The sequence below is a fragment of the Rhinatrema bivittatum genome, chromosome 4 (assembly GCF_901001135.1).
Source record: "Rhinatrema bivittatum chromosome 4, aRhiBiv1.1, whole genome shotgun sequence".
In the NCBI taxonomy this organism is placed as follows: Eukaryota; Metazoa; Chordata; class Amphibia; order Gymnophiona; family Rhinatrematidae; genus Rhinatrema; species Rhinatrema bivittatum.
In genome coordinates this window covers 279,296,847-279,323,923 of record NC_042618.1, presented here as the reverse complement: position 1 = coordinate 279,323,923, position 27,077 = coordinate 279,296,847, and the positions used below count along the sequence as shown (strand labels likewise).

General features: G+C 44.9%; 1 protein-coding gene across 5 annotated transcripts in view; it reads left to right on the top strand.

The window, feature by feature from the left end:
* LOC115090703 (lymphoid-restricted membrane protein-like) overlaps window positions 1-27,077 on the top strand; it is a 1,037,620-nt gene that overhangs the window by 606,350 nt on the left and 404,193 nt on the right. For all 5 annotated transcript variants that reach the window (XM_029600146.1, XM_029600141.1, XM_029600144.1 and 2 more), the window contains exons 19-20: window positions 17,264-17,327; window positions 17,428-17,455. In XM_029600146.1, the coding sequence (XP_029456006.1) occupies window positions 17,264-17,327; window positions 17,428-17,455 (92 nt within the window). The remainder of the gene's footprint in view (window positions 1-17,263; window positions 17,328-17,427; window positions 17,456-27,077) is intronic.

The window sequence follows — 27,077 nt, the reverse complement described above, 5'->3', positions numbered from 1 at the left end:
AGCCTGCCTGCAATTTGCTCACAGACTGAGGAACAGAGCAGTCAGAGTGATGTCCGACAACGCCACCACGGTGGCATGCATCAACCGTCAGGGCGGAACCAGAAGCCGACAGGTATCCCTAGAGATAGCCCCGCTGATGGCTTGGGCAGAGGCGAATCTCCAGGACATCTCCGCCGTCCACATTGCCGGAAGGGACAACACCGCGGCAGACTTCCTCAGCAGGGAAAGCCTAAATCCGGGAGAATGGCAGCTGTCCCCCACAGCCTTCCAGATGCTTATGGATCAGTGGGGGATTCCGGACATGGACCTATTAGCGGACAGGTCTAATGCTCAAGTACCCAGATACTTCAGCCGCAAGCGAGATCCGTTCTCTCACGGGATCGACGCCCTGGTTCAGCCATGGCCTCCAGGGACTCTGCTATACGCCTTTCCTCCGTGGCCCCTGCTGGGCACCCTTATACACAAGATTCAGAAGCACAAGGGCCTAGTTCTTCTAGTTGCACCAGACTGGCCAAGAAGACCCTGGTACGCAGACATGAGAAGACTACTGGCAGGGAAGCCCCTTCCCCTGCCTCCTCTCAGGGACCTGCTACGTCAAGGTCCCATCCTCCACAAGGATCCGGCTCAATTCTCTCTTACGGTCTGGCCATTGAGAGGGCTAGACTGAAGAAAAGAGGTTACTCGGAGCCGGTGATAGATACACTCCTCCGAGCTCGCAAGTTTTCCACATCCCTTACCTACGTAAGAATCTGGAGGGTATTTGAAGCTTGGTGCGACACTCAGGGCACCAACCCACACGCGACCACAATCCCTATTGTTCTGGATTTCCTGCAGGATGGGCTTCAGAAGGGTCTCTCCCTCAGCTCCATCAAGGTTCAGGTGGCTGCGTTGTCTTGCTACGGTCCAAGGAGGGACGGCAAGACCATTGCCATGCACCCAGATGTTTCCCACTTCCTGAAAGGAGTCAAGCACATCCGTCTGCCACTGAAGTGGCCAGTGCCTCTGTGGAACCTCAACATAGTTTTGGATTTCCTCGCGGGATCCACCTTCAGACCCCTTCGGGGCCTGTCTCTCCGTTCGCTAACTTTGAAGATGGTGTTCTTGCTGGCTGTGTGTTCCACACGCCGCATCTCAGAGCTACAAGCACTGTCCTGCCATGATCCCTTTCTTAGAATCACTCCAGAGGCTATCCATCTTCGCACGGTTCCATCCTTCTTGCCTAAGGTAGTCTCACAATTTCACCTCAACCAGACCATATCCTTGCCAACCACGACGGGTCTGAAGAAATCTGAAGAAGGGCGTTTGCTACGCCATCTCGACATCGGCAGATTGCTGCCCAGATATCTGGAAATGACAGAAGCCGTACGAAAGACGGACCATCTGTTCGTCCTGCACAGTGGGAAGAAACAAGGAGAAGCGGCCTCTCGGCCCACCATCGCCCGCTAGATTAAAGAAGTTATCAGAGCGGCCTACGTAGAGGCCGGGAAGTCACCGCCTCTACAAGTCAAGGCTCATTCTACCAGAGCCAAGCAGCATCTTGGGCAGAATCTAGGATGCTGTCGCCTGCAGAAATATGTAAAGCGGCGACATGGTCCTCCCTCCATACCTTCTCCAGGTTCTACCGTCTGGATGTCCAGGCCAGGGAGGATACAGCATTTGCGAGGGCAGTCCTACGCGGTCCTCAGGCAGCCTCCCGCCCAGTCCGGGAGTAAAGCTTTTGTACATCCCACTTGTTCTGAGTCCATCTGGCTACACGCTAGGAAATGTTGAGATTACTTACCTGATAATCTCGTTTTCCTTAGTGTAGACAGATGGACTCAGCATCCCGCCCGGCTGCCGGTATACATGGGGTTCACCGATTCAAGGAAAGCCATGTCATTTTCTTACATAAGAGCGTCCCCTTTGCCAGGTGTTGACGCCTTCCGGTTGGGAATGCTGGCGGTCTCCAGCTCCTATCAATTGGTCAGGGGAATCCTGTTTCACTATTTCATTGATCGTCAGTACACATATATCCATAACAGCTTTTGCAAGGAAGATTACTGAGTTGCTTCACTTCCTGTGGGGGTATATGTACCTGTGCTGACGTCAGATCCGTCTCCAACTGCTAGCACGAGCACACTATACCCACTTGTTCTGAGTCCATCTGTCTACATTAAGTAAAATGAGATTATCAGGTAAGTAATCTCAACATTTGCATCCATGGGAACTCCCCTGACCCACAATAATGGAATAATGGATGTAAAGCAGAATTATGACATTCCCCATACAACTCACCCTACAAAAAAGATATTCTGGTTCTGGTGTCATCTCAGTAACAGCAACTCAAACTCCTACTTTCAGGCTCAATAGCCCTACTTATGAAAAGATAGCAATTTAACACCAATGCATGTCCTCTTGAGAAAACACAACAAATAAGACTGATATAAACACTTACATGCTAGTAAAATATCTCATCTCTGTAACAGACACAGAACCGACCTAACATACTCCCAGGATCTGTAGTAATGCACATAAACCAATACAGTTACACCTGTATTATGGAAATACACTCAAACAGGAGCAAACCTATCTATGAAAAGGAAACACCACAAATATTAAATCAGGCGCTAAAAACGAATACACTTCTTATTAGGAAAACAGAACTAGCAAGCAGCTATAGATCCCGACACAGACATAATTGTAAAACTATACTAATAAGCAGAATAAATGTTTCAAAACAGCTTTGAACAGAATAACATCCAACAAAAACTCATAAAAACTATTAAACATTCTCCAAACACCAATAAAATATTTCAAAAAAGCAGACATCACATATTATTAAATAACTAGCCGTTAAGCCCATAACAACGGGCTACATTTAAAAAAAATTTTTTATGGTCCATTTCCTTCCCACTCCCTCCCCCTCATTCTCCCTCCTCCCTCCCCTCTTCCTCCCTCTCCCCTCTCCCTCCCCTCTTCCTTCCTCTCACCCCTCTCCCCTTCCTTCCCCCTCCTCCCTCTCCCTCCCCTCTTCCTTCCTCTCCCCCCTCTCCCCTTCCTTCCCCCTCCTCCCTCTCCCTCCCCTCTTCCTTCCTCTCCCCCCTCTCCCTCCCCTCTTCCTTCCTCTCCCCTTCCTTCCCCCCACTCTCTCCTCTCCCCCCTCTCCCCTTCCTTCCCCTCCTCCCTCTCCCCCCCCACTCTCTCCTCCCCTCACTCTCTCCTCCCTCTCCTCAGTCACTCCCCCTCTCTCAATCCCCTCCCCTTTCAGATCATCCACAACCGGCAGACGGAAGATCTCCGGGGGGGGGGGGGGGGGTCCGTCCCGCGCGCATGCTGCGCCACTACTGCTCCTCCCACTCCTGCTCCTCATACTCCTGCTCCTCCCACTCCTGCTTATCGCCGCCGCTCCTGCGGCCCCAGCGCCATTTTGTTTCGTCGCTGCCGCCACTCCTGCTTCTTGCCGCCACCGCCGCTCCTGCTTCTCACCGCCGCCGCCGCTCCTGCGGCCCCAGCGCCATTTTTTTTTTTCGGGCACGCTCTGCTCTGACCAACGTGCTCGCCTGCACTTGTGCGGTAGAGCTGCTCTCTACTGCGCATTTGCGGGCCGTCTGTCAGAGCCCATTTATAAGGTAGATTAAAATGGCAGTCAATCAAGAAAAATAAAGCTTCCCACTCCCGTGTTCTACTTACATATACGGGCTTCTCACGCTCATAATCACTTTCTCTGTCTCACACAAACACACACACACACTCACCAGTCTCACACTCCCATGCTTGTTCTTTCCACATGCACAGGCTTCTCATTCCCATAATCACTTTTTTTTTCACACACACACACGCTTCCCACTCCCATGTTCTCTTTCAGATATACAGGCTTCTCCCTCCCATGCTGTGTCTCACACACACCCAGGTTTCTCACTCCCATGCTCTCTCTCACATAATCAGGCTTCTCACTCCCATGCTTTCTTTCACACACACACTCAAACCCCCCCCCCCCCCCCCCCCCCAACACCAGGCTTCTTATGCCCATGCTTTCTCACATACCCAGATTTCTCATTTCCATGCTTTTCTCTCTCTCTCTCTCTCACACACTCACACACACACACACACACACACACACACACACGTCACCTGATCTCTCTCATGCATACACACACACACAGGCTTCCCACTCCCATGTTCTTTCAGATATACAGGCTTCTCCCTCCCATGCTGTGTCTCACACACACCCAGGTTTCTCACTCCCATAATCACTTTCTCTCTGTTATACACACACCAGTCTCTCTCTCATTTCCATGCTCGCTAATGATATATGGGCAGTCTAACATGAAGACTTTGGCTCAGGACTTTAGTTCACGTACCCAGAATCCTTTGGTGCCTCAGCCTTACTCAAATGTCTGGCATACAAGGAACTCAGACTGACATGAGTTTGAATGGCTACTGGGAGACATCTGTAATGAATTCAGACCTAGCCAGATATGATGAAGGGTCATGAGGTCACAACAAACATATAGACCAAGCTATGTTCTCACAGAATCCTGTTTCGACTGAAGAGGCCCAGTGTAACTTGATATCCCCATGAGGTTAGGAGTCTGATCAAAAGGACTGGAACGAGTGACAGAACAAAGGCCTAATCATCAGACATTTGGCCAACTGAAATTAATCAGCAGACACGTGGGTCTTCGTTATGCCTAATTGGATCTCAATATGGGAGGCGGGACCAGGGAAGCTTAGACATAGGTTGTCTGATTTGGACACATGACACGTGGTACCTGATACTCTATGCCAGTGGTTCTCAACCCTGTCCTGGGGACCCCCCCAGCCAGTCGGGTTTTCAGGATATCCACAATGAATATGCATGAGAGAAAATTTGCATACACTGCCTCCATAACATGCACATTTTCTCTCATGCATATTCATTGTGGATATCCTGAAAACCCGACTGGCTGCGGGGGTCCCCAGGACAGGGTTGAGAACCACTGCTCTATGCAGTTCTATTAGGGATCATTGTATGTTTTATCTATAAAAGTCAGCACTCACTTACAAATGGAGAGACAGGCAGGCAGAGCTTTGAAAAATAAATAGCTCCCTCTCTGTCTCCCAGAGGTCTCAGAAGATTGGCTTTTAATATTAAATAAACAAATTGGTTTGTATTAAAGTTGGACCTCTGTGTCTTATTGGAGCAGCACAATTAAGCTGCTTCTAATGGCAATTAACACTCTCCATGAATCTGGGGTTACTCACTCTTCAGTAGCAAGGCAATTTTCAGCTGAAGAGGCTCAAGAGGTTCCGATATCGTGGGAATAAAGTCCTGGGCGCCTTCTTCGCCTTCGCCGGCCTAAGCCGATCCAAGCCGTGCGCCCCTTACGGAGCGCGCGGCTTAGGCAGCGTGCCGACGGCGACGACGCGCCGTCTGCAGTTCGTTTTAAAGGCAGGCGCAGGCTGCTGACGTCACTGGGCGTCCTCCTTCCGGGTCTAGAGCCCGCAGCTGTTCCGAGGGGTATCAGATGGTAAAAACAGACCGTCAAGGCGCCAGCAGCAGGTTACTCCTCTCTCTCCTCTCCGCTCAGCAGCTCCCGGGGTTTTCCAGCGTCTGCAATTCGTTTTAAAGGCAGGCGCAGGCTGCGGACGTCACTGGGCGTCCTCCTTCCGGGTCTAGAGCCCGCAGCTGTTCCGAGGGGTATCAGATGGTAAAAACAGACCGTCAAGGCGCCAGCAGCAGGTTACTCCTCTCTCTCCTCTCTGCTCAGCAGCTCCCCAGATTCATTGACTTTAACACTTTTTGGCTAGCATAATGCCGCATACTAAAAGAAAGGGAAAGGTCAAGCAGGAGTCCTCAATACCTGCGAGACCCAACCCTACTCAATCAGTGATAACGGGGATTTTACTCACAGTCGGCAAATTTAACCCCTGAGAGGCCTATTATAGAGGTAGATAAGGAGCAAGTATCTCCTCTATCAGGCGAAGTCAGTCTAAGTCCAGGGGCCCCATCAGTACCGCCTCCCCCCCAGACTACTGTCAATGCCTTGGAGTCTGGCTCACATAACATACGGAAGTCATTTGTAGTAGTGGGCCCAAATGAGGAGGCTCTAGGTATTAACACAGTACAAGAGAGCGAGCTTGAAGAAGCAGCTGATACATCTCAAAGGGGCGAGCACAAAGTCGGTGAAAAAGTAAATGGAACCGACGGGAGAACAAAAGTTCCTGGAGAGAATATTCCTTCTCCAAATCATGGGAACACTGACAGACAAGAATTTGAAGGGAACTTTTTTCTATCCTCAACCCCAATTGCAAAACCTGTAAACCCTAAGAAAGTTTCCTTAGAAATGTTGTGGCAAGCTATAACTGCTTTACAAGTAAATATTGCCAATCTAAATGTCAACATAAAAGAGATGCAGAATGCTATATTAAATATTAATCCTTTGGTTACTAATAACAGTGTTACACTGGTAAAAGTGGAGGAAGAACTAAATTCAATTAAAAATGTACAGGTTAACATCATTAAGGGAGAAAGTGTAATGGCTAAGAAAGTGGAAACTTTGGAAAATGTGGTCCGCTACCAAAATCTTAGAATAGTCAATTTTCCTAAGTGTAGATTAATATCATCTAAAGAACAATTGAAAAATTATTTTATGAATGTTCTTTCAATAACATCAGAAAATTTACCTTCAATATCCAATGCGTATTTTATAGGACAGAGTAACCAAAGTAGGAATGTAAATGTAAATCAAGAATATCAGGAAACAACTTTGAATGTTACAGAATTGCTAGAGACATCTCTTAGTGCCCAGGTAGAGAGTAGGGGTACCCTGGTGGTAAAATTCTCTCTGTCAGAAGACAGAGATAAAATTCTAAAATTGTTTATGTTAAATAGAACCTCTCTCTACCTGGGCCAGAAGATATGGATCTATCCAGATATAGCTAGAGAAACTCAAACTAGGAGAAAAAAGTTCATTGTATTGGCAAATCTTGCTAAAACTTTTGGGATCCGTACCATCATAAGGTTTCCATGTAAATGCATAATGTGGGTGAAGGATAAAAAGTATATATATTATGAGCCACAGGATTTAGAAAAATTCTTAGAAGGGCAGAGGGCTCAGGAGGAAGGAGATAGGAATTCTAGTCAGGACACTGTTGGGTCTTAATGATATGTCGACACACTTCTGTGTTTATAGCAGCTCCCCAGATTTGTTTGGTAATTGGAAGAAGGTGATTAATTGGTATGTTTGTTAGAATTTGGAGTTGTAATTATGGTAACCTTTCTTCCTCAAAAATAATTTTCATTGTATGAACATTATAGAAAAGTATTTCTGATTTTATTTTGTGAATTAAAATCATAAATAAAGAAAAAAAAAAACAAAAAACACTCTCCACATGCACAGGCTTCTCATTCCCTGAATCACATTCTTTCTCTCACATTCACACACACCAGTCTTTCTCTCACACACACCGTCACCTTACCAACCAGTCTCTCTCTCTCATCTCTCTCATGCATGCACACACACACACACAAGCTTCCCACTCCCATGGTCTCTCTCACGTAATCAGGCTTCTCACTCCCATACTTTCTTTCACACCCCCCCCCCCCCCCACCAACACCAGGCTTCTTACGCCCATGCTTTCTCACATACCCAGATTTCTCACTTCCATGCTTTTTCTCTCTCTCACACACACACACACATCAGTCACCTCCCTGAGCAGTCATTTTCATTGTCTCTCACATATACACACATCAGCTCTCTGACCAGTTTCTCTCAATCACACACATGCTCTCAATCACACATAGGCTGGCTGGCTGCTTCTCTCTCTCTCTCTCTCACACTCACCCCCCATCCCTCCTCCTGAGCACAAATGGTAGCTGCAGCAGCCTCCTCCTCCAGCCCCCGCAGGCCAAGAAAGAAGAATCCCATCAGCTGCGGAAGGCTCATACTGCTGTTTCCTTTCCCGATTACCGGCTGCTTCGATTGCTCGGGGGCTGCTGCTGCCGCCGCTGCTATTTTTCCACGTGGCACGGCTCTTTCTCCTTTCCGCGCACCGCGTATCACTTCCTGTTCCGGGTCACGGGGGGGGGGGGCGCGGGAAGAAGAAAAGGCCAGCCGTAGGTGCCACTGCTTCTTCTACCACCGCTGCCGTTCCCACTGGGCTTGAACGTACTGATAGCCCGGTGGCAACAGCAGCAGGGAAGGAAGAAAAAGGCCCCGATTGGCCTTTAAATCCTTCGCGGCGCCGAAGGAGCGCGACAAAGGAGCAGGCCCCTTTGTGTGCCCCTTCGTGCAGCCCCGAGAGAAGCCTCTTCCTACACATTTAGCTCAACATTCATCTGTTACCTCTATCTCCCAACAACCTATCTCAGTTGCTCCAGATTCACACTCCGGTATCCCCTCGCAAGCCAACAATCAAGTAAGGAACTGCGCCCAGCCTCCCACCACAGCCACCGGCACCTCCCCAACCACCCCTACTCTATCTGCCTGACTCTCCTCGCTCTTCTCTAGCCAGGATGCGTCCCTTCACCATTCCCATAATTTTCAACCACTTGACGAGACTCCCGAAACCCTATACTCACTCACTCAATCGCCAACAGAGGCTCATTCCCATCATGACTTCCCCAGTCACTCAAATTCTCGGCCTGGCATTATTCTCACTGACCTTATTCAATGTGCAATCCATCACCAGGAAAACGCACATACTCAACGACTTCCTGTCAGAAACTAAACCAGACATCTGTGCTATCACAGAAACCTGGTTAAAAACCACAGACACAGTATTAATAAATCAGCTTCCTACTCAGGACTAAGACCTCCTCTCTCTTCCCAGGCTCAAAAAAAGAGGAGGAGGGCTGTTCCTGGCAGCCAAAAAAGGGTTAGGCCTTACCCTACAGTTCACTAATGCCTCAGCCAACCTGGAATTTGCCCTCTTTAAATCAAAACACCTCCAAATTGGACTAATCTACGCCTCTCCAGGAATTCTTGAAGCAGACCTCTCCCCCATCATCGAACTCACTGCAAAACACCTCAATACCGAAAAACCAGCCATCTTGATGGGAGACTTCAACCTGCATGTTGACGCTCAACCACGCTCTACAAATTGTGAAACCCTCTCACCACACTCAGCCACATGGGATTCAAACAAATCGTCAACAACCCTACTCACAAAGCAGGTCACACGTTAGACCTGATTTTCATAAACTAATATCGCCCCACACCAACCCAACATGCTCACTAGTCCCTTGGATGGACCACCAAATCATCACCACAGTTCTAAAGATCAAGGAGCACCCTCCCCAAGCAACCCATTTAACCTCAGTATCTGTCAGGAAACCCTGCTCCGGAGAACTCCTCAGCTCGCATCTCTCCAAGAATCTAGTTCATCTTGACCTCTCGGACGTCAACACTGCCACTACTTCTTGGATCAACATCACCAACAAAGTCGCAGATCAAGTGTGCCCCATGACCACGAAAACACTCCGTCCGGATAAGGACAACAGGAAACCCTGGTTCACCCCCGAGCTGAAGTCGCTCAAACAGGAGCTCAGATGTAAAGAACACAGGTGGCGTAAAAACCCTTCCACAACAACTCTCTCGGCCTACAAAACCTGCCTAAATGCCTACAGAAATGTCATCAACAGGACCAAGAAAGAATTCTTCTCTAAAAAGATCCACCACTTTATCTTTGACTCCAGAGCATTGTTTTCCTATGTTTCAGCCCTCACAAAACCTGCTACTCCCCTCATCCCAGGCGACCAAGCTACCAACAAGGCCAATGAACTGGCGGACTACTTCGAGAAAAAAATAACCTCCCTCGTCGCACCCCTCAAGGGGCCCTCTCCTCATCCTATTTTCTTATCCCCCACTGGTCCCCAACTCACGCACTCAACCCTCCAGCAACAAAATTCAACCCCAGCTACCCTTGCAACCTTCGAGTTGACATCTGCATTAGAAATAGAAAACATCCTGAAGAAGCTGAAACCTTCGTTTCATCCTTTAGATCATATACCGTCCAACCTGCTTTTCTCCATCCAAAACATCATCGCCAAACCAGTAGCAGACATCATTAACTGCTCACTGTCTCAAGGTCTGATCCCAGACGAACTCAAGCTTGCAATGCTCAAGCCTCTCCTAAAAAAAACCCAACCTGCCACCCTCAGACCCAGCCAACTACCGCCCCATAGCTAACCTTCCAATGATCGCCAAACTCATGGAGAAGATAGTAAACAGACAACTATCTGAATACTTAGAAGAAAATGACATCCTCACCCCAAATCAATTCGGTTTCCGAAAGGCCCTGAACACCGAATCACTACTAGCCTCACTCTCGGATACCATCCTCCTTAACCTGGAAAAAGGTCAACCATTCCTACTTGCACTTCTGGACCTCTCTGCAGCGTTCGACACCGTGAACCACACCTCCCTTCTACAGCATCTAGCAGATATCGGCATCACAGGATCGGTGTTCAGTTGGTTCAAATCATTCCTTGAAAACAGGTTCTACAAAGTCAGGATCAACAACAAAGAGTCACACCCAATCAGATCAAATCTGGGAGTACCCCAAGGATCATCCCTGTCACCCACACTATTCAATATCTACCTCCTCCCACTCTGCCATCTACTAACCAACCTCAAGCTAACTCACTTCTTATACGCGGATGACATACAGATCCTCATTCCCATAGCTGAATCTCTCCACAAAACATGGTCTCATTGGAATAGCTGCCTTACTGCAATCAACAACCTACTCACTAGCCTCAACCTCGTCCTTAACACCAACAAAACCGAAATCCTTCTAATAGCCCCAGACAACTGCATTGCGCTTAACCCCCCTATCTCTTCCCAACTGTCCTTCACATCTATCAACCACACAATGCATGTAAGAGACCTTGGTGTGCTACTAGACAACCAACTCAACCTAAGCAAATTCGTAAACACCACCACCAAGGAATGCTTCTTTAAATTGCAAGTATTAAAAAAATTAAAACCACTTCTCCACTTCCGAGATTTCCACCTGGTACTACAATCTATCATCCTCCTGAAACTGGACTACTGCAACTCACTCCTTCTGGGCCTACCGGCTAGCACAATCAAACCTCTTCAGATGGTCCAGAACGCGACGGCCAGGATCCTCACAAACTCTAACAAAAGGGAACACATCACCCCTATCCTCCAGAACCTTCACTGGCTGCCAATTAAATTCAGGATACTCTTCAAAGCCCTCATGATGATCTATAAGGCCTTACACAACATCTCCCCCCTCAACCTAACTTTCCAACTTCAGCAGCACATCACCAAGTGACCCATCAGAAGAGCGTATAAGGATATGCTACACACCCAGCTGGCCAAAACCTCACTTAGGAAATGTGCACTTTCCACAGCTGGTCCCTCACTTTGGAACTCGCTCCCTCCGGACCTCCGACAAGAACCCTGCCTCTTAGCATTCAAAAAGAAGCTAAAGACTTGGCTATTTAGCCAAGCGTTCCCTGAGAGCTAAGAGCTGATGACTCGAGCCTTACAGTAGCTGGTCCAGCAATCCTATTGTAAATATGTTTTGATTTGTACTTTATTTTAACTAATCATGTTTTGAATTGCATTCCACTTGTTCTCTAAGTTTAATTTCAACCTTGTTTCAATGTATCTGCCCCTGAGGCGACAGTTCAGTTCTCTGTAAACTGGTGCGATATGTATTCTATACAGGAACATCGGTATATAAAAATTAAAAAAAAATAAGAGCAGCGGGAGAGACCGGGAGGAAGTGACACACCTGCCAGTGCTTGGCGACACACCGGTTGAGAAGCGCTGGATTAGGTGAAGAGCAGGTTGTAGACCTTTGAGCCATTTACTCGAGACTTGTATTTTTGATGAATTACAGTTGGAGTTTTGACTTTTTGATACAGAGTGGTCACTGAGATAGTGATAGACAGTGCCAGGGGCTGCAGAAGAGAAATCTTCCTCCCCCTCTGGATCTGAACTCAGACCCGTAGCACCCCTAGTCTAGGGTAATGTTCCGAAATGAGGGACCTACAGTTGTAGGTGCCACAAAAATATCCAACGTAGTTAAAACTCAGAAATTTCAAGAGGATCGTGTGAGAATGGTGAACTAGGCATCTGAATGGCAGATTAAATTTATTGTGGCCAAGTTCAAAATGATGCATATAATTGGGGGGGAAAAAACCCCAACTATATGTACATAATAGAGATGTGTATCGGGTGATCGATCGTCTTAACGATCGATTTCGGCTGGGGGGGGAGGGAATCAAATCGTCGCGGTTTTGTTTTTTTAAATATCGTGTAAATCGTAAATCGGGGAGGGCAGGAAAACCAGCACACTAAAACATCCCTAAAACCCACCCCGACCCTTTAAAATAAATCCCCCACCCTCCCGAACCCCCCCCCCCTAAATATCTTAAATTACCTGGGGTCCAGTGGGGGGGGGGGGGTCCCGTTGTGATCTTCCACTCTCGGGCCACGGGTGCGTTGATAGAAAAATGGCACCGGCGCTACCTTTGCCCTGTCATATGACAGGGCAAAGGTAGCGCCGGCGCCATTTTGGTTCCTGTCCCCCGACATCACGAGCGTAGGAGATCGCTCCCGGACCCCCGCTGGACCCCCAGGGACTTTTGGCCAGCTTGGGGGGCCTCCTGACCCCCACAAGACTTGCCAAAAGTCCAGCGGGAGTCCGGGAACGACCTCCTGCATTCGAATCGTGTTGCCGTACGGCCGGCGCCATTTTGCCGTACGGTAGAATTAGCAGTGAATGATGACACAGACTTAATTGGCATCAGAAACATTGTGGAAAGAGGATAAACAATGGAATAGTGCTATACTGGGGTACAAATTATATTGCAGTGACAGAGAGGACCATCTTGGTGGTGGGGTGGTGCTTTATGTCTGGGATGGCATTTAGTCCAACAAAATAAAGGTCCTGCATGAAACTAAATGTACAATCAAATCTTTATGGGTAGAAATCCCTTGTGTGTTGGGGAAGAGAATAGTGATAGGAGTATACTACCGGCCAGCTGGCCGAAAGGATGAGATTGACTTTGAAATGCTAAGAGAAATTAGGGAACCTAACCAAACTGGTAGTGCAGTAATAATAGGAAATTCCAATTACCTCAATATTGACTTGGTAAGTGAAACATCTGGGCATGCTAGAGAGATAAGGATTGGATAAGTTCTTGGAGGAGAAGTCCATTACCTGCTATTAAGTTCACCTAGAGAATAGCCACTGCCATTAGCAATGGTAACATGGAATAGACTTAGTTTTTGGGTACTTGCCAGGTTCTTGTGGCCTGGATTGGCCACTGTTGGAAGCAGGATGCTGGGCTTGATGGACCCTTGGTCTGACTCAGTATGGCATTTTCTTATGTTCTTATGTTCTTATAAAGTTCCTGGATGGAATAAAAGACAGTTTTATGGAACAATAGGTTCAGGAGTTGACGAGAGAGTAATTTTAGATCTAATTCTCAGTGTAGTGCAGGATTTGGTTAGAGAGGTAACAGTGGCGGGGCTGCTTGGCAACAGTGATCATAATATGATCAAATTTGAATAAATGACTGGAAGGGGGACAGTTTATAAATCCATGGTTCTAGAGCTGAACTTTCAAAAGGGAAACATTGACAAAATGAGAAAAATAGTTGTTAAAAAAAAAAAAAAAAGAACCTGAAAGGTGCAGCTACAACGGTAAAAAGTGTGCATCAGGTGTGGACACTGTTAAAAAAGCAAATTAATAAAATTAATAATAAAATTAATAAAAAATACCATCCTAGAAGCACAGACCAATTGTATTCCATGCATTAAGAAAAGTGGAAGTAAGGCAAAACACTTAACCAGCATGGTTAAAAGGTGAGGTGAAAGAGCCTATTTTAGCTAGAAGATATTCATTCAAAAATTGGAAGAAGGATCCATCAGAAGAAAATAGGATAAAGCTTAAGCATTGGTAAGTTAAATGTAAGACATTGATAAGACAGGCTAAGAGATAATTTGAAAAGAAGATGGCCATAGAGGCAAAATCTCACAATAAAAACTTTTTAAAATTATCCAAAGCAGAAAGCCTGCGAGAGAGTCAGTTAGACCATTTGGGTGATCAAGGGTTTAAAGGGGCACTTAGAGAAGATAAGGCCAACGTGGAAAGATTAAATGATTTCTTTGCTTAAGTATTTACTGAAGAGGATATTAGAAAGAGACCCATTCCAGAGAAGGTTTGCATGGGTGATGATTCAGATCAACTCAACCAAATCACAGCGAACCTGGAAGATATGGTAGGCCTGATTGACAAACTGAAGAGTAGTAAATCACTTGGACTGGATGGTATACACCCCAGAGTTCTGAAAGAACTAAAAAAATAAAATTTCAGACCTATTAGTAAAAATTGGAACCTATCATTAAAATCATCCGATGTACCTGAAGATTGCCAATGCAACCTCTGTTTAAAAAGGGATCAGGGATGATCCGGGAAACTGTAGACAGGTGAGCCTGAGTTCAGTGCTGGGAAAAATTGTGGAAACTGCTATAAAGAATAAAATCATAAAGCATTTAGATAGACACGGTTTGAGGCGACACAGCCAGCATGGATTTATCCAAGGGAAGTCTTGCCTTACAAATCTCCTACATTTTTTGAAGGGGTGAATAAACACATGGGCAAAGGTGAACTGGTAGATGTGGTGTATTTGGATTTTCAGAAGGTGTTCAACAAAGTCCCACATGAGAGGCTTCTAAGAAAACTAAAAAGTCATGGGATAGGAGGTGATGTCCTTTTGTGGATTGCAAGTTGGATAAAAGTCAGGAAATAGAGTAGGATTAAATGGTCAGTTTTCACAGTGGAAAAAGTAAACAGTGGAGTGCCTCAGGGATCTGTACTTGGACTCGTGCTTTTTAATATATTTATAAATGATCTGGAAAAGGGTACAATGAGTAAGGTGATCAAATTTGTGGATGACATAAATTATGCAGAGTAGTTAAATCTCAAGCTGATTGTGATGAATTGCAGGAGGATCTTGCAAGACTGGAAGATTCCAAATGGCAGATGAAATTTAATGTGGACAAGTGCAAAATGATACATAAAGGGAAAAATAACCCTTGCTATAGTTACATGATGTTAGGTTCCATATTAGGAGTTACCACCCAGGAAAGAGATCTAGGCGTCATAGTGGATAATACATTGAAATCGTTGGCCCAGTATGCTGTGGTGATCAAAAAGCAAACAGTTAGGAATTATTAAGAAGGGAATGGAAAATCGCTCCATGGTGAGACCATACCTTGAAGACTGTATGCATTTCTGGTCACCGCATCTGAAAAACGATATAGCTGTTCTGGAGAAAATGCAGAGAAGGGCAACCAAAATAAGGGGCATGGAACATTTGCCTTATGAGGGAAAGGCTAAAGAAGTTAGGGCTGTTCAGTTTGGAGAAGAGACAACAGAGGGGGGATATGATAGTCTACAAAATCATGAAAGGACTTGAGCAAGTTAATGTAAATTGGTTATTTACGCTCTCAGATAATAGAAGGACCAGGGGGCACTCCATGAAGTTAGCAAGTAGCTCATTTAAAACAAACTGAAGAAAATTCTTTTTCACTCAGTGCATAGTTAAGCTCTGGAATTCATTGCCAGAGGATATGGTTACAGCAGTTAGTGTAACTGGGTTTAAAAAAAGTTTGGATCATTTCCTAGAGGATGAATCGATAAACTGCTATGGCGGTAATAATGAAGTGATTATCCCCTTGTACAGGTCCTTGGTGAGGTCTCACTTGGAGTACTGTGCTCAGTTCTGGAGACTGTATCTCCGAAGGGACAGAGACAGGATGGAGGCGGTCCAGAGACGGTGGACCACAAAGGTGGATGGTCTTCATCAAATGACTTCTGAAGAGAAACTGAAGAACCTAAATATGTATACCCTGGAGGGAAAGAAGGAGCAGGGGTGATATGATACAGACTTTCAGATACTTGAAAGGTTTTAATGATCCAAAGTCAACGACAAACCTTTTCCATTGGAAAAAAATCAGCACACCAGAGGTCACAATTTAAAACTCCAGGGAGGAAGACTAAGAACCAATGTCAGGAAGTATTTCTTCAAGGAGAGAGTGGTGGATGCCTGGAACGCACTTCCGGAGGAAGTGGTGAAGACCAAAACTGTGAAGGATTTCAAAGGGGCATGGGATAAACACTATGGATCCATAAAGTCTTGAGGATGTGAATGAAGAGAAGAGGCACGGGGGAGGCTTGCGGGAATGTCGGCTACTACCTGGTGATTAATACCCTTATTCAATAAACATACACACGGTTAATGCGACTCCAACTTTGCTCTATGCTTCAACGGCAAGAGGAAATGTGGGAAAAAGGATTTGCATTCACAAATAAGTGTGGGAGTAGCTTGCTTGTTGCGGGGGTTACTACCCCAAACCAATTAAGCCTGATACTACACTTTGAATATATATACAGCGCAGCTCACTGCTTCAATGGCAGGGGGTATGAAGAAAAGAGGATTTATATTCAGACAACAACCAACAAGGGCTAAATTACACAGGCTGGGTAAACAATAAGTGTGGGAGTAGCTTGCTTATTGCGGTTACTACCCCTAACCAATTAGGCTTGATACTTCACTTTGCAGCTCCAGCACTGCTCTCTACATCAGTGGCGGGGGTGGAAGGAAATTAGAACCAAAAAGTTACCAATAAAGGCCTTGACCTCAGCGGTTAGAGTAACAGATAAGTATGAGAAAAATAAGTGTGAAAGCTTGCTGGGGAGACTGGATGGGCCGTTTGGTCTTCTTCTGCCGTCATTTCTATGTTTCTATCTATCTAATGTTTGGGTACTTGCCAGGTATTTGTGACTTGGATTGGAAACAGGATTCTGGGCTTGATGGACCCTTGGTCTGATCCAGTATAGCATATTTTATGTACTTATGTAAGCCATTGGCCCATCTAGTCTGCCAAATTATTTCCTGTTGCAATGCCATAGACACTAGTTGATATCGGGCTTTCCTTCTGAATTAAGGGTTCTCTGTTTATTCCATGGTTGCTTAAATTCTGTCACTGTTTTACCTCCTCTATATTCATTGGCAGACTGTGCCATGCATCCACCCTTCTTTCTCTTAAGCAATATTTTCTTGTGTCACTCTTTAGTCTACTTTCTTAGCGCGCCATAGTGCAACCCCTTGTTCTATAACCTCTGGTATTTTGAACTGTGACTTTGTTCTTCGGTTCTAAATGAAGAAGCTGGAAGGAGTTGGCTTTTTTTCTCTTTTTGAGGGTGTTTTTTTTTTTTTAATGAACACGTTATTTGTGGTTTTCATTATTAGGATATTCCACTTGCCCTGCCCCTCTTCCAAGCTGCAAAATGGTCAAGTTTGGTCAAAATGACACGTAAGCACCTTTTATTTTTCTATTTTTTTCTCAAATGATAAAGCTTATGTATAGTGTTCTAGAATATTTGCATAAAACAATAATACTATTTATTTTGTAGGAGATCTTCTAGTGAGAAGGAAACAGAGGTGAGTATTTATAGACATTTGATATTCTACCTTTACCAAGAGTTGCCTCAAGGCAGATTACAATCAGTGTAAATAAATTGCAATTGAATAAATTACATTCACACCAGGATAAATTCTTCCTCCAACTAGCAAGAAGATGATTTTTAAAAAAATCACATAGCCCTCTCCATTGACTCTAGTTACCTAACCCTATTCTGAAGTGAGATAGAGCAACCATCTACTAATTACCATCTGCTTCAACAAATCCACCCAATTCATACAGGTCATTTGGGATAGGAAAACATCCCACCCACTCAATCACATATATTCAATCTTCATGCCATCTCCCTTAAATCCAGTATATTTGTCCAAGATATTGAAATCACCTCTTCTCTTTTACAACTTGGTCTCCTCAATAAACATTCTGTGAACATGTCCCACCACTTCCTTGACCTAATAGAAGAGTTTAAGCTCCATATATCCTATGTGTCACAGGAGACTTGGATAGGTGAAGGTGACACTCTCAGCCTCATGCAATTCTGCCCACTTGGCTATTATATATATCTTACCTCCGACTCATGGCCAAGGAGGAGTGCCGATCATTTATACTCACTCATTGGCTCTCAAATTAGTTACTGTCAAGCAAATGGGAAAATCAGACTGCCGAGTAATTAAATTCTGAGATCAGTGAGGGATCCAAAATTGTTCGTATCTCCACTGCCCACTAGATAATGACCTTAACTCTCTCAAACTATATGAATTCCTATATGACATTGCCACTACTACCCACAATCTATTGGTACTAGGAGACCAAGCATGATGCAGAAACTCCCCTCAAAGGCTTACCACCTCCTTCCAACACAAAATGAATATATTTGGCTTGGCTCAGCCAATCAAGGTTCCCTCTCACAAACTTGGCCATTCCCTTGACCTAATCTTTCATTCATCAAGTGTTAAACTTAACCCAAACTAAATATCTGTGGTCCCCATAGTCAGACCACAACCTATTCCAGATCACCATACTAATCCAGAAACAAATTCCTCAACCTTCCACTAGAAACCAATCCTCTGTTACATGTAAAAGATTAAGCAAACTTATCAACATATCAACAATCCCTGCTTCCACAAACCTACAAGATCTACTAGTTCAGCAATAGAACAATGAATTCTCCTCAGCTAGTCCCTCTCAAACCCAATACCACTAGATTCCCAAAGGTAGTCTTCTCCTTAAACAATCCCAACAAGTTGAGCAGGGATCGTGAAAACTAAACACAACTTTCATCACTGCAAAGAACGCTCCAGAAAATATAAAGCAAAGAGACTACATCTCCAAACTAAAACTATCCATGAATCATCCAGACAAATATTTTCAATTGGTACAAAAACCTTACTACTCTTACCAACACAGGAGATCATACAGCTGATGACTTTGCTCAATTTTTCACTGAAAAAAATCCAAGCAATTCGTTCCTCTTTCAGTGCCTTCGTTCTCACCTCTGCTTCTCATATCCCTGACTGAAATCACTTCAAGAATATAATCACTACACATCTCAGAAGATTCATTTCTACTACGCCCCTCTCTAGACTATATCCCTTTATCTCACTTCAGGATATTCTCCCCCCCCCCCAACCTATAGAATCAGCCAATCTGTGAGCCCATTAGATTCTATCCCACCGCCCCAAAGATTAATCTGTAACCTGAAGGAAGACCTAACTCCCTGGGTAAACAATATACTGTAATAAACATTATCCCATGATTACTTACTTTCTTTACTTAAAACAATCAGCAAACTGATCCTAAAGAAGTCTGACTCCAAACCAAAAATAATAACTATTATCCAGCCACTAGCCTTCCTACCTTGTCCAAGATGGTGGAAAGAGTGACTTATCTCCAACTCCTAGACTGCCTGGAAGAATACAATATCTTACACCACCACTAATCTGGCTTCAGAAAAGGCCATATTATGGAATCTGTCCTCTTGGCCATCACCAATAGTATTATATAGAAGAACTAAGCAATTGGCACATACCTTTTACAGACAGAGGCGTTTTTGTTACATGGCATGATAATTTACCAATATTGAAAGGTTTCTTGCATATAATTTCTTGATAAATGGGAGTGTATCATCTGAAGGTTTTTATTGGATATGGACATTGATATTTTTTTATATGCAATTTATCTAAAAATACTTCAGAAAGACATTGATGATTATAAGTACCTGCACACTCTTGAATGGTTTTTTCATAATGAGTTATGCATTGTATGATGATTCTTTCTTTTTTTTTTCTTTTAATGAATGTGCTTTTGTTAGGTGGATATGCTTGTTTTTGGTTTACATGTTTTTCACCTTTGTGGTTTTTTTTCTTTGGTGGTATTACTTTTTTATAATGTACTTGGGCCAATAAAATATCCAACCTAGAGATCTCACCTTGGGAGTACCTCAGGGATCAGTCCGCTCCCCGACTGATCCCTGAGGTATTCAATATTTACATCTGTCCTATTTGTGACTTTATCCAATCTTTTAACCTATTTGCTGACAACATCCAATTGTGTATCAAAATGGGGTCTGACTTAATTGCTTCCATTGTAAGCCTCAATTATCTTACAGCAGTAGGCCAAAAGCTTATTGTCAACAAACTCAAGCTGAGCACTTCTAAACCAAAACTCCTTTGGCACAACCAGCAGGGTCACCCCCTGTGATCATTACTTTCCCTTTCAGGTACCCTGTTACAGCCCAAGGAGTCGTTTTAAAGCTTAGAGGTTCAGCTCAACGAATACTTCGCCATGGAATCTCACATGAAGATGGCAAGGATTTCCTTTATGTACTTGTGCCAGATCCACCAATTGCATTACTACCTAGCTGAACACAATCTCGCCACTGTAGCCCATGCAGTAACTTCCTGTTTAATGGAATCATGCAATACATTATGAATGGTCTCCAGCTCCTTCAAAGTACTGCCACTAGGATTTTAGTTGGAGTCAAAGCAACCAACCAACCATATAAAACCAATACACAGTCAATTGCACTGGCTCAGTCAAAAGCAGGATAACATTAAAAACTCTGCTTCACTTATAATTGCTGAATGAAGAAGCACCTCTACCAACTTTTCTCTTACACACCCATAAGAGATCTCTGGCCCTCCAAAATGACACCAACTATTGTCAGACTGTCCTGCACTTGACTTTGTGCCTTCAGCTGTTATGCACCAAAAATATGGAACAAGGTACTGCTACCCTTTCGACTTGAACCTTAATACTTTCAGTTTTTTCAGCCAGGTCTTCCCTGCAGACACTACATTGCCCCCTGATCTAACCATCACAGATATCAACTCAAGCAGATATTTTCTAGATATTTGATTGGCATGTTCATTTTTGTTTAATTTGGTAGAGTGGCCATGCTGGATTGAAGACATTACAGAGAAACAGGAGATGCATCTTTGATGTTTGCTTTGGAACAAACTAGCTATTGTTTAATCAGATTTCAGATACCATCCCTGCTATGCTTAGAAATCAGTAATCTACAATTTTGTTTCTCAGTAATGCCTTCAATCTAGCATGGGCCACTCTACCAAATTCATAAACAGAAATTGAACATGCCACTCAAATATCTAGAAAAAATCTGCTTTGGCACAAAGAAAAATAACTGGCTATTTTTTGTTAGTATTTATAATCCAATAGTATCTATACTTGGACATTATCTTCAACCTATGCTCACCAAAGATGCTGAAAAACACATTCAATGTGTTAAGAACATAAAATGCTGCCTACTGGGTCAGACTGAAGATACATCAAGGCCAGCATCCTGTCTCATGCAGTGGCCAATCCAGGGTACAAGTACCTGGCAAGTACCCAAACATTAAATAGATCCCATGCTACTAATGCTGGTAGTAAGCAGTGGCTAATTCCATAAGTCAACTTGGTTAATAGCAGTTTATGGACTTTTCCTCCAGGAATTTGTTCAAACCTTTTTTTTAACCACCGCTTAGCAAACTGCCTTAACCACATCCTCTGGCAACAAATTCCAGAGCTTAATTGAGTGCTATGAAGTAATTCCCTCCGACTTGTTTTAAATGTGCTACTTGATAACTTCATGGCGTGCACCCTAGTCCTATTATCTGAAACAGCAAACCTATTCACATTTACCCATTCAAATCTTTTCACGATTTTGTAGAACTCCATCTCATGCCCTCTCAGCCATTTTTTCTTTAAGCTGAACAGCCCTAAATCTCTAGCCTTTCCTCAGAGGAGCTGTTCATCCCCTATATCATTTTTGTCGCCCTTCTCTGTACCTTCTCCAGTACATCTATATCTTTTTTTTTTGAGATGCGGTAACTGGAATTGAACACAGTACTCAAGGTGTAGTCTCACCATGGAGCAACACAGAGACTTTTATGGCATTTTCTGTTTTATTCACCATTCCCTTCCTAATAATTTCTAACATTGTTTACTTTTTGACCTCCACAGCACACTGAGCTGATAATTTCAATGTATTGTCCACTATGACACCTAGATATTTTTCCTGAGTGTTAACTCCTAACATGAAACTTAACATCGTGTAACTACATAGGTGGGCCCGGAGCCCACTCTTGATGGCAGCCCGCCCAAGGATGGTGACCGGAGGACAGAGGGAGTAGGGGAGGCTCAATAGGGGTCGACCGGCCCAACAAACCCCTCCCCACCCCCCTTTGCCCGGCACATACCAGCGCGGCCGCAGCATCCCCTTGGCCCCGCCCCGGGGGCACGACATCATTGGGTGCGCCATTGGCGTCCGCCTATGACGTCCATACCCAGTTAAAGGGACGGGACACACAGCAAGCGATCCCTTTTCGGATCGCACGAGCGAAAGATGACGGGTGAAAGAAGTTCCCCCCGTTCCCTCTCTTTGTTGTTCGGTGCTTCAGCAGTTGCTTTCGGGGCCTTGAATCTCAGGTGGGTACTATATTTATGAAGATGTAAAAAAAAAAATATATATATATAGATAGAAATAATTATTTGTAGCTCTCCAGGCCCCAGCGGTTCGAGTCCTCCTCATATCTGGCTCGCCTCCCGTTCCCATTTGTCCCGGCGCTGGCTTGTTTTTGCTCTGGAGGCATGGTCTAGTAGTTACTGACGCTGGCTGTGCATGCAGAAAAAAAAAACCCCTCGTTTTTAAATTTTCCCTCTGAGGCGATAGCGTTCGGGATTTTCTGCATTCGGGGGTGGCGTCTGGGACATATAGAGTTGCGGCGACAGCAGTTCGCTTGACCCTACTGGTAGGAGGCTGCGTACCCGTCACACAAATTTTATCTATGGCATCCCCGCATCGCGCTCTTTACGCACCACAAAAAAAAAAACACGGTGGGCCGGGCGCTCGCTCGAATATTTGGCCGGTGTTTCCTTTTTTTTCTCCTCTTTCCTCCTTCCTTTTCTTTCGCTGTGTGGCCTCGCATGGGGGCCTGACACCGGCCTGGATTTTTGCTGGTGTTTTCGCCATGTGGGCTCCGCCATGGGTGGCGTGCACTCAGGGCTCATGTTGCTCAGGCGTTAGTATTCCCCCTTGCTAAGCAGGGGATATTATTTCCTATCTATACAGAGTAGTGGTACACAAGGAACGGGAGGGCTTTACATGAATGTGGGGGGGCATGGATAGTACATGCTGGAGGTATAACAAGACAGGCTGTACTTTTCCCGACTGCAAATATAAATACTTATGTACGGATTGCGCTTTACCTCACCCGTTATCAAAATGCCCAAAGAAATTGGCCGCGGGGAGTAAGCCAAAAGCTATCTCTATCGGGTCCGTTTGAAAAAGCTCCTTCACCCATAAGTTTGGAAGCCATGCAACCATGGCAGAATATTTATCCTAATCAACAAAAGGCAAACAAATTAGCCTTAGGCTTTCATCACGGTTTCCTTATACCTTTCCAAGGAAACATTAAGATATCTACACGGGCAATGCACGAAAAAAAATAGTGTGTACCTATAGACCACCTAAAAACACCACTGTATCGTATATACAAAAATAAAAATAAAAAAATATTAAAATATTAAAGAAAAAAGAGGTGAAACAGATAAAAATGAAAAAATAATAAATAAATTAGTGAACAATGTGTGTGAATGGTTATAACTACCTCTTATAACAACACAGTGTAAAACTTTAATAAAGGAAAATGAATACCTTAAAAGCCACTTGAATTGGCTTAAATAGATTCAGAGCTCGCATGCAGCATGAAGAAGTGTCACTCAGCAACAGATGGCACTTGGATCAATTTTCAAAACACGCCACTTTTAAAAGCAGACAGCTTCAAAAGTGATGTTATTGTAATACTTCCAAAAACATATAAAACAGGGTGCAAATTTAATAAATTATGCTAAAACATGTTGTAAAAGAAATAAAAGTCCTTCTACTTGCATATAAACGCGATTAATTTTGCCGCCAAAAATTAGCGTCTATGCAGTGCTTACAAAACAATGTTCTTTTCGCTATCTTAAAAGATATATTCATGCAAAAGATTAAAACAATAAAAAGATATAACCAATCATATTTAAATAAGCCAAACCAAAAAACTGCTTAAGAATTTCAAAATGTTATATCACTTCCTACTACGATTGATTACACCATCGGGACGCTAGTGCCTATACAGACAAAGTAAAACGAGGTTGCCTTAACAAAATAAAGACTGTGTTTATAAAAGAAAATTAAACATATGTATATATATAAAAAAAGGGGTCTTTTAACTAAAAAATATGCAGCCAAATGCATTTAAGAGGCTCTCACCTGCTCTCCGCTTCAGCAATGGTTAGTGCAAAGGTAAACCAGACTGCCTACCAGAATGATTTATGCTTGAGCACTCGCTCCAAATATTGCGGTATGATACGCTCTTCACGTTACAGAGTGGCAAGCTCAATACTACTTGAAACATCGTGTACGTTTAAATTTTTAATTTTTAACCTCTCAATAGTAATACCTATATCAATAACACGTATTGCAAGACACAAAACATATTAAATAATAATTAAATAATTATAATACAACCTCAAGAAAAATTCAGATACTATTTAATCAAAAGCACCCAAACCTAAATACATATAAACATCCTTTAAACGTCATTTAACCAATCACTATTTGTAATACATTCTCATATATGATGTATATAAAATATCTATTTAATTTCTATAATATCTCATAGATTTAAACCAAGAGGAAGAAAAAAGGGATGGGGGAAAGGAGGGGGAGGGAAAAGGCAGGGGGGGGGGGAGAAGGAAAAAAGGGGGAAGTGTGAGGGGGAGGGGAAGACGAGAAATAAAAAAGAGAGCAACGGAAAAAAAGGAAAAAAGGCAGAAAGGAAGAAAAGATAAGAAAAAAAGACAAAAAGAAAGGGCAAAAAAAGGAAGAAAGAAGAGCAGAAAGAAAGACAGAAAAAAGGGGGGTTGAGGAGAGGAAGGGAAAGGAGGGGGGAAGGGGGAGGGGGGAAAAAAGGGAGGGAAAAGGGGAAAAAAGGCATGGAAGGGTATGAAAAACAAACACAGAAAGGGGGAATAACAAAATAAAAATTACACAAAGTGACTTGGTAAAATGACTGCCAACATCATTTATAATCAAAAATGAATCCATCTTCAGTCTGAAATGCTCACACACGGCAAAATTAATCGCGTTTATATGCAAGTGGAAGGACTTTTATTACTTTTACAACATGTTTTAGCATAATTTATTAAATTTGCACCCTGTTTTATATGTTTTTGGAAGTATTACAATATCATCACTTTTGAAGCTGTCTGCTTTTAAAAGTGGCATGTTTTGAAAATTGATCCAAGTGCCATCTGTTGCTGAGTGACACTTCTTCATGCTGCATGCGAGCTCTGAATCTATTGAAGCCAATTCAAGTGGCTTTTAAGGTATCCATTTTCCTTTATTAAAGTTTTACACGTTGTTGTTATAAGAGGTAATTATAACCATTCACACACATTGAGGTCGATACAGTTATGCCGCGTTAGAAAGAGTGCGGCAGTGCCAGGCGCACCCTCGTTCCCCGCACGCACAGTTCTCTTCACCTACCGCTCGATACTCTCTTCAAATTGCATGCAAATGCATGCCGCGTCTGCGAAGCGTTAGGCGAAGGTTAGGCCCGCGCAACCCATTTTACTGTATAGAGTGCCTATACAGTATCCTGGGTGCGCGGGCCTAACGCTTCACGGCCACGCTGGTATCTGTCATTTCAAATGACATTTGAAATGACAGGTACCAGGAAGTGGACAGTTATGTTCTCTGATGCTCTGCAAACTTTCCCCCAGCCCCCGCTCACCTGCCCTGGCCGCGTCCGGTCTCCGGTGCAGCCCCAGTCCTGTCCCCTCCTCCCGAAGCAAAAAAAACAAAACCGAAAAAGGTAGTAAGAGAGCGAGGGGAGAGACGGGCAATCCTAGGCTCGGGCCTGCTAGTCCCTTCTCCTCTCCTCCCGAAGCAGGGCGCGAAAAGCAGCCTTGCTCTGGGAGGAAGGGGGGGGGGGGGCAGTTTAAAGCGACGAAGAGACTTACTTTTGCAGCCCCCCCCTCCGGACATCGGCGACGACCGCGGCTCCAGCCTCCAGCTGTCAGACAGACGCATCGCACGTGGGAAAGCGGCCCCTATGCGTGCAATTGGCTGCTCAAGACGTGACGTCACGACGTTTGGCGTCATGGCATGTGACGTCACGTATTGAGCAGCCAATTGCACGCATAGGGGCCGCTTTCCCACGTGCGATGCGTCTGTCTGACAGCTGGAGGCAGGAGCCGCGGTCGTCGCCGATGTCCGGAGGGGGGAGGGGCTGCGGCGCAAGGAGAGAAGACGCAACTTACTCCAGCCAGCCCCCACTTCGGCAGCTCCCCTTCGGCAGCCCCCCTACGGCGGAGACGGCAGTGTAAAGCGAGACGGACCTTCGGCGGAGACGGCACTGTAAAGCGAGACAGACCGTGGCGCAAGGAGAGGAGGAGAGAGAAGACGCAACTTACTCCAGCCAGCCAGCCCTCCTCCGGACAGCGGCTCCTCTGCCTCCCAGCTGCCGGCGAAGATAGACGCCCGAACGGGTAGGCCCCTCGTGCAATTTGACCTCAGGGCGTGACGTCGCATGCCGTGACGCCAAACGTCGTGACGTCACGCCTTGAGGTCAAATTGCACGAGGGGCCTACCCGTTCGGGCGTCTATCTTCGCCGGCAGCTGGGAGGCAGAGGAGCCGCTGTCCGGAGGAGGGCTGGCTGGCTGGAGTAAGTTGCGTCTTCTCTCTCCTCCTCTCCTTGCGCCGCGGTCTGTCTCGCTTTACAGTGCTGTCTCCGCTGAAGGTCTGCCGTGGTCCATCTCGCTTTACACTGCCGTCTCCGCCGAAGGGGGGCTGCCGAAGGGGAGCTGCCGAAATAGGGCTGCATTGGATTTTTTTTCGCTTTTTTTTTGCTTTGGGAGGAGGGAGAGGACTGGGGCTACCCCGGAGACCGGCACCCATGGACGCGGCCAGGGCAGGTGAGCGGGGGCTGGGGGAAAGTTTGCCGCTTACCCTTACTCCTGCCTCTAACGCAGGGGTAGGGGTAGGCGGTAAACTAACAGGTTAAACGCGCGGCAAATCGGCAGGGAAAAAAAGCGATAGTCGGAGCGCGCGTCACAGTATCGGAGGGAATAGCTAATTCATTCATTAAATA